Source organism: Chiloscyllium plagiosum, chromosome 6 (assembly GCF_004010195.1).
Source record: "Chiloscyllium plagiosum isolate BGI_BamShark_2017 chromosome 6, ASM401019v2, whole genome shotgun sequence".
NCBI classification, from domain to species: domain Eukaryota; kingdom Metazoa; phylum Chordata; class Chondrichthyes; order Orectolobiformes; family Hemiscylliidae; genus Chiloscyllium; species Chiloscyllium plagiosum.
Window position 1 is genome coordinate 112,813,779 of NC_057715.1, and position 8,751 is coordinate 112,822,529.

The window sequence follows — 8,751 nt, forward strand, 5'->3', positions numbered from 1 at the left end:
AATGGCCAAGCAAACCTCTCAGTTCCGGGGCAATTAGAGTTGAACAACAAAGGCTGACTTTGCCAGCAATTCCCACATTCCCATGAACAAATTATATTGTTTCACAAAGTTTATTCCTATGAACCTCAGCAGCTGTTCAAATATATTTTAAAATTTTGCTCTGTCTCCAGTTCTGAGCCACCATTGTGTTGTAGGTGTCACCATTGTGAATTTCTTTGAATCTCATTTCCCTGGGCAGTGTTAAACACTCCCTCCACGTTGCAAGACTGCATCATGTACAGCTGCTCTGAAGTTCCATGCACAGCGATTGGCACCAGGGCACTGATTATGGCACTGACCTCCACTTCCACTACAGAGGTGCATGGGCCTTGGATGGCAGTAAAAAAAAATTAGAGGGAATACCAATAGTATTCCCCATGGCATTATTGCCTTGCCGACTTGGGATGCCTGTTGTTGTGTGATTTAGAAATGTAGAAACATAGAAAATAGGAGTAGGCCATTCGGCCCTTCGAGCCTGCTCCGCCATGCAATATGATCATGGCTGATCATCCAACTCAGTCCCCACACCCTTTGATCCCTTTATCCCTAAGGGTTGTGTCTAATTCCTTCTTGAAAATATTCAATGCTTTGGCCTCAAATGTTTTCTGTCACAGAGAATTCCACAGGCTCACCACATACCAAGAGGGCAAGACATCCTTCTTCAGTAAGTTTCCCGGTTACTAATCCAGTCTGTTCCTAACCTCAGTGGGTCTATTTGACACTGAGCAGCCTATCTGCCTCCACAGCACTGCTGCATCTCTGCTTCAGCTCTTTGTTCACTGAAGCCCTCCCCCAGGCCTCTTTCCCATCCTTCTACCCCAATCACGGCAGTGGCCATGCCTTTAGCAAGCAACTCTGAAAAACCCCTTGCCTCTCCACCTTTCCCTCATCAAGTACCTTCCTCAATACTCAATTCTTGGGCCACACCCTTGCTTCATCCTCGGAGTCTTGCTTTTGTAACCTCGCACAGACTACCAGGGGGACCTGTTTCTATGCCAGAAATTGGTATGGATGGAAATGGCTACTATAAGCTCCAGTTCTTCACTTCTATGTGACTCCACTTATCAAATCTCAATTTCAGAAAAATAAAGTAACACCATTAGGTATTTTTTCAGGGTTTAAGGGTTTGACTATGTATTTCACAAACTTTCCCAAAATTGAGGGTAGGATTTCAGTGTAGAATTGGTTTATACATTCATGAGATGAGCTGAGGGTGTCACCGGCTCAGCAGCATTTATTACTCAGAGGGCAGCTAAGCACCGCCCACAATGATGTGGGTCTGTAGTCACATGTCAGCTAGACTAGGTAAGGATGGCAGTTTCCTTCCCTAAAGGACATGGGTTTTTCCAACAATCAACATCATTAGACTCTTAATTCCAGATTTTTTTATTTTAAACTGAATTCAATTTCCACCATCTGCCAAGGTGGGAATTTGAACCCTAGGGCCACAGAACATCATCTGGGTCTCTGGATTCACAGCACAGTGATAATACCACTAGGCCGCCACCTCCTGCTATGTGCTGTCCTATGCCTGCAGAACTCAACATTGCTAAACCAAAACCCACTAGTCTGTTCAACTGAGACCAAGGATGAACACATTCAATGACAAGTTGTGGGCTTGTACTCTCTAAATAGAAAAGGTTAAGAGGAGATTTAAGGCAAGATACAGTGGATGCTGGAAATCTGAAACAAACACAGAGAGTGCTGGAAAACCTCAGCAGGTCTGGCAGCATCTGTGGAAAGAAAGCAGAGTTAAAGTTTTGAGTGTCCTCTTAAAGCGGGCAACCTTATTAAAACATGGAAGATTTTTTTAGGGGGCTTGACAGGGTAGATATGGAGAGGTTATTTCCCTTGTGGGGGAATCTAGGACCAGAGGGTATCATCTCAGAGTACATTTAAGACAGAATTGAAGAGGAATTTCTTCCCTCAGAGGGTCATGAATCTGTGGAATTCTTTACTGCAGAGGGCTGACAAGGCTGGGTCATTATGGAGTTGAAGAGAATCAGATTAGTTATGACTCCATGAAAGGGAAGCAGATACAATGGACTGAACGATCTGCCTCTTTGGCTAACGTTATTAGAGAGGAGTTCTGTTATGAGGCGTGAATAAAGAGAAATTGTTTCTTTCGGCAGCAAGTTCATTAACTGTAGAACACCGGTTTAACATAACTACCAACAACAACAACAAGGCATCTAAAAAAAAACACGGTGAGTTGTATTGATGTGAAACACGCTGCCTGAAAGGGCATTGAAAGCATATTCAATAGGAACTTTCAGAAGAGAATTGTACAAATTAGTGTTGAAAAGACAGAATGTGAGTGGCAGGGACTAATTGGATAGTTCTCCAGAGAGCTATCACCGACATGATAACCTGAACGGCTTCTGACTGCGCTGCAAGATTCTAACTCCACACTGTGATGCAGTGTGATTCTGGTCCACGGTCTCGATGTTACTCACTTGGCGTAAGCTTTCTCCACCAGCGCGCTCCAGAACTCATTCTTGGAATTGGAGTGACAGTAGATCAGCTGGCCATTGACTGTAGGCAGTCGGTCATCGATCACAACATCGATCCACTCTCCGAAACGCCAGAAGCGGAAGTGGAAAATTCCAGCGTAGTTGTTCGGTCTGTCCACTGCCCATTCCTGTTCTTTCCAGTCCGGGATGACCTGCGGCCCACAGGGAGAGACAACAAAAGGGGAGTTAGTTGATCAGCTCTTCCCAAAGCTTTGCCCCCTAACCATGCAAGTGGATCCCAAGACATCCAACCCTTCCGGTTCCTGCTTCTTGCCATGTGCCACCAGTGCCCGCTTATACTGTGGAGACCTCTGACCATTGATGATTAGCCACTACCACCCCCTCCGGCAGTCCAGCCAAACCCTTCAGTGCAAGGGAAGCCAGCCATTTTAGTCAAGTTTGTGGGCCGCGCAGTCATATGTGGGAAGGCAGGCAGTGAGGATAACACAAAGAGTTTGCAGAGGGATATAGACAGGTTAAGCAGATGGGTAAAAGACTTGGCAGGTGCCACATAATGTCAGTAAATGCATGTTTATGTGCTTTAGCATGAAGTTTAGAAAAGATGAATGTTACTTAAGTTTGGAAAGCGACAGCAAGAGGGGTGAAAGTGAGGACTGCAGATGCTGGAGATTAGAGTCAACAGTGTGGTGCTGGAAAAGCCCAGCAGATCAGGCAGTGTCAGACGAGCAGGAAAATCGACGTTTCAGGAAAAAGCCCTTCATCAGGAGGCCTGAAACGTCGATTTTCCAGCTCCTTGGATGCTGCCTCACTTGTTATGCTTTGACAGCAGAGGAGGTTGAGGGTCCAGTTGGATAAATCAGAAGAGAGGGGATAGATTTAAAAAGGGACCTGAGGGATATCTTTTCCACATAGACGCTGTATGGAATGAACTGCCAGAGGAAGTGGTAGAAGTGGGTACAATTACAACATTTAAAAGGCATCTGGTACATGGGTTGAGAGAGATATGGGCCAGTTTCTGTGTGAAATAGTTGCTTTTCACACAGACAATCTAGTCCAAGGTACAGACAGATGTTTTTGTGGCCAGCAGCGAAAAAGCAGAATGGTGTGTTGCTTCCCTGGTGCCAGGATCAAGGATGTCTCAGAGAGGGTGCAGAATGTTCTCACGGGGGAGAGGGGCCAGCAAAGAGGTCATTGTCTACATTGGAACCAACGATATAGGAATGGAAGAGGTTGAAATTCTGAAGGGAGATTAGAGAGAGTTAGGCAGAAATTTAAAAAGGATGTCCTCAAGGGTAGTAATATCTGGATTACTCCCAGTGCTAAGAGCTAATGAGAGTAGGAATAGGAGGATAGAGCAGATGAATGCATGGATGAGGAGGTGGTGTAGGGATGGAGGATTCACATTTTTGGATCATTGGAATATCTTTTGGGGTAGAAATGACCTGTACACGGTTTGCACCTAAATTGGAAGGGGACTAACATACTGGCAGGGAAATTTGCTAGAACTGCTCGGGAGGATTTAAACTAGTAAGGTGAGGGGGTGGGACCCAGGGAGATAGTGAGAAAAGAGACCGATCTGAGACGGGTACAGCTGAGAAGAGTCAAACAGTCAGGGCAGGCAGGGACAAGATAGGACTAAGAAATTAAGCTGCATTTATTTCAATGCAAGGGGCCGAACAGGGAAGGCAGATGAACTCAGGGCATGGTTAGGAACATGGGACTGGGATATCATAGCAATTACAGAAACATGGCTCAGAGATGGGCAGGATGGCAGCTTAATGTTCCAGGATACAAATGCTACAGGATGGATCGAAAGGGAGGCAAAAGAGGGAGGGGATTGACGTTTTTGATAAGGGATAGCATTACAAGCTGTGCTGAGGGAGGATATTCCCGGAAATACAACCAGGGATGTTATTTGGGTGGAACTGAGAAATAAGAAAGGGATAATTACCTTATTGGGATTGTATTATAGACCCCCTAATAGTCAGAGGGAAATTGAGAAACAAACTTATAAGGAGATCTCAGCTATCTGTAAGAATAATAGTGTGGTTATGATAGGGGATTTTAACTTTCCAAACATCGACTGGGACTGCCATAGTGTTAAGGGTATAAATGGAGAGGAATTTGTTAGTGTGTACGAAAAAAAATTCTGATTCAGTATGTGGATGTATTTATTAGAGAAGATGCAAAACTTGACGTACTCTTGGAAAATAAGGCAGGGTAGATGACTGAGGTGTCAGTGGGGGAGCACTTTGGGGCCAGAGACCATAATTCTATTAGTTTTAAAATAGTGATATAAACTGGTGGTGGTGGAGGGTTGTTTTTCAGACTGGAGGCCTGTGACCAGTGGAGTGCCAGAAGAATCGATGCTGGGTCCTCTACATTTTGTCATTTCACATAAATGAACTGGATGTGAGCATAAGAGGTACAGTTAATAAGTTTACAGGTGACACCAAAATTGGAGGTGTAGTGGACAGCAAAGAGGGTTACCTCAGATTACAACAGGATCTGGACCAGATGGGCCAATGGGCTGAGAAGTGGCAGATGGAGTTTAATTCAGATAAATGCGAGGTGCTGCATTTTGGGAAAGCAAATCTTAGCAGGACTTATACACTTAATGGTAAGGTCCTAGGGAGTGTTGCTGAACAAAGAGACCTTGGAGTGCAGGTTCATAGCTCCTTGAAAGTGGAATTGCAGGTAGATAGGATAGTGAAGAAGGCCTTTGGTATGCTTTCCTTTATTGGTCAGAGTATTGAGTACAGGAGTTGGGAGGTCATGTTGCAGCTGTACAGGACATTGGTTAGGCCACTGTTGGAATATTTCATGCAATTCTGGTCCCCTTCCTATCGGAAAGATGTTGTGAAACTTGAAAGGTTTCAGAAAAGATTTACAAGAATGTTGCCATGGTTGTAGGATTTGAGCTATAGGGAGAGGCTGAACAGGCTGGGGCTGTTTTCCCTGGAGCGTCAGAGGCTGAGGGGTGACCTTATAGAGATTTATAAAATTATGAGGGGCATGGATAGGGTAAATTGGCAAAGTCTTTTCCTGGGTCGGGGAGTCCAAAACTAGAGGGCATAGGTTTAGGGTGAGAGGGGAAAGAGACCTACAGGGCAACCTTTTTACACAGAGGGTGGTATGGGTATGGAATGAGCTGCAAGAGGAAGTGGTGGCGGCTGGTACAATTGCAACATTTAAGAGGCATTTGGATGGGTATATGAATAGGAAGGGTTTGGAGGGATATGGGCCGGGTGCTAGCAGGTGGGATTAGATTGGGTTGGGATTTCTGGTCGGCATGGACGGGTTGTGTCGAAGGGTCTGTTTCCATGCTGTACATCTCTATGACCCTATGCTCATGACCTTCCTTAGTCCTTTAAAACAAAAAGTGTCCATTCTTTTCAGCTCAGTTTCTACATTCTGCCATTTAATCTTCATTTGTAGAAGTGGAAGCCCACGAGAAGGATGCTGCAGTACAGGAAGGGTGGTGGGTTGAGCTTGTTTCACCATCATTGCTGTTGTATCTATGAGGCCCGAGGAGATTTTAAAGCCCACCTACCTTCTGCCACAAAGCATCTCTGGAGGCTAAGCAGGAACAAGCAGCGACAAACCAGCAGTTACCCAACTGGCCCTGGTTCAGGTCATGGGCACTCATCCCATCCACAAAGAGGTGAGGGCTGTTACAGATTTCCTGTGGGGGTTAAAGAGAGAGAAAATAAAACACCACCTGAAGCGAGTGTGTGAGGAGAGTCTACATCTTAGCATCTTAATTCGTTAAGATTACACGGCATTCCTCAGTGACTTGTAACTCTTCTCTTGGTGACCCAAGGGCATATTTGCCGTTTCCTTACCCAGCAAGGAATGCACTGGTAGTGGAAGGGATTCTGAACAATTTCACCAGGTGTGTTCCCAGCATGAAGGAACATGCCTGATGAGGAAAGACTGACCTTATAGTCACTGAAGGTTTGGAAGGAGGGGGATGTAGGGATTGTCACGAGGTCAGCCAGGTAGCCTTCTAGAATATGAGTTCCCTGATTGGGGCTGTTAACCTCAAACACTGTCGAGAATAGACAGTACACTGAGATAAGCGGAGGACTCATCAAAGATCGATGAACTTTTAATTTATTCCTTTCTGTCCCAAGCTTAAACAACAAAAGACTTTAAAGGTAAACTATTCCCTTTTATTTATTTTTCTACTATTCAATGAAGCAATGCTTCAGTTTTTAACTCTCATTTCTCTCAGTGCTTTGTACCTAAGTTCTTTTTTGACCTCGGTACCATGGAATCTAAAATCGCACCATGTGCGGAGTCATGAAACTCTTTTCACTGTATTCTGTACTTGAGTACATATGACAATAACATCTAAATCTAAAAATCCATCGGGGAGTCCTGCCTGACAGATATAAACAGGAGTGTCAGGGGTTCTCCTCACTCTAGGAGCCAGCTCTGTGCTAACTGGACCAGTGTCAAGTACTATGTGTGCATAAATAAAGGGTGACTTGGTGTTGGGATAGTGGTCTCTGTGGAATTATTTCACAGATGATCTTATTGGTAGATATAAGAGTCGGAGGGAGCTTGAAAATAAGGATATAAAGAGCATGCTTCCTTCTTGTGAGAAAATCTGGAACTGGGGGCACCAATTAAAGATAAATGATGATCCATTTGAAACAGAAAGAAGGAGGAGGAATCTCTTCTTTCTGAGAGGTAGCTATGGAGGCTGTCATTGATTACATTGAAGGCTGCGTTAGACAACACTTTGGTCAACGAGAGTAAATGCAACAGAGGGCAAACAAGAAGTAGTTATGAATATATTGAATGGGAGAGCAGGCTTGATGGGCCAAATGGCCGACTCCTGCTCCTATTTCTTACAATCTGTATTTTTGCTGCCATGTTGTGGCTGTACAGGACATTGGTTAGGCCACTTTTGGAATATTGTATGCGATTCTACAGGAAGGATGTTGTGACACTTGAAAGGGCTCAGAAAAGATTTACAGGAATGTTGCCAAGGTTGGAGGGTTTGAGCTACAGGGAGAGGCTGAATAGGCTGAGGCTGTTTTCCCTGGAGCATTGCAGGCTGAGGGGTAACCTTCTGGAGGTTTATAAAATCCTGAGGGGCATGGATAGAACGAAGAGACTCCCGCCTGTGTTGGGGGAGTCCAGAACCAGAGGGCATAGGTTTAGGATGAGAGGGAAAAGGTTTAAAAGAGACCACAGAGGCAACGTTTTCGTGCAGAGGGTGGTGCGTGTATGGAATGAGCTGCCAGAGGAAGTGGTGGAGGCTGGTACAGTTACAACATTTAAAAGGCATCTGGATGGGTATTTGAATAGCAAGGCTTCAGAGGGATATGGGCCATGTACTGGCAAATTGGACTAGATTAGGTTAGGATATCTGGTTAGCATGGATGAGTTTGACTTAACAGTCTGTTTCCATGTTGTACATAGAGTCAAAGAGATGTACAGCACGGGAACACACCCTTCGGTCCAACCTGTCCATGCCGACTGGATATCCCAACCCAATCTCGTCCCACCTGCCAGCACCCGGCCCATATCCCTCCAAACCCTTCCTATTCATATACCCATCCAAATGCCTCTTAAATGTTGCAATTGTACCAGCCTCCACCACATCCTCTGGCAGCTCATTCCATACACGTACCACCCTCTGCGTGAAAAAGGTGCCCCTTTGTCTCTTTTATATCCTTCCCCTCTCACCCTAAACCTATGCCCTCTAGTTCTGGACTCCCTGACCCCATTTATCCTATTTATCCTATTCATGCCCCTCATAATTTTGTAAACCTCTATATGGTCACTCCTCAGCCTCTGACGCTCCAGGGAAAACAGACCCAGCCTGTTCAGCCTCTCCCTGTAGATCAGACCCTCCAACCCTGGCAACATCCTTGTAAGTTTCACAACATCTTTCCGATAGGAAGGTGTCCAGAACTGCACGCAATATTCCAACAGTGGCCTAGCCACTACACCTCCAATTTTGGTGTCATCTGCAAACTTACTAACTTTATCTCTTATTCTCGCATCCAAATCATTTATGTAAATGACAAAAAGTAGAGGGCCCAGCACCGATCCTTGTAGCACTCCACTGGTCACCGGCCTCCAGTCTGAAAAACAACCCTCCACCACCACCCTCTGTCTTCTACCTTTGAGCCAGTTCTGTATCCAAATGACTAGTTCTCCCTGTATTCTGTGAGATCTAACCTTGCTAATCAGTCTCCCATGGGGAACCGCCTTACTG

The 8,751-nt window shown here is 45.2% G+C and overlaps 1 protein-coding gene across 3 annotated transcripts in view; it reads right to left on the bottom strand.

Annotated features, from left to right (window-relative positions):
- capn5a (calpain 5a) overlaps window positions 1-8,751 on the bottom strand; it is a 106,230-nt gene that overhangs the window by 22,537 nt on the left and 74,942 nt on the right. For all 3 annotated transcript variants that reach the window (XM_043692436.1, XM_043692439.1, XM_043692437.1), the window contains exons 3-4: window positions 6,067-6,198; window positions 2,496-2,704 (exon numbers count right to left, since the gene is read on the bottom strand). In XM_043692436.1, coding sequence (XP_043548371.1) covers window positions 2,496-2,704; window positions 6,067-6,198 — 341 coding nt within the window. The remainder of the gene's footprint in view (window positions 1-2,495; window positions 2,705-6,066; window positions 6,199-8,751) is intronic.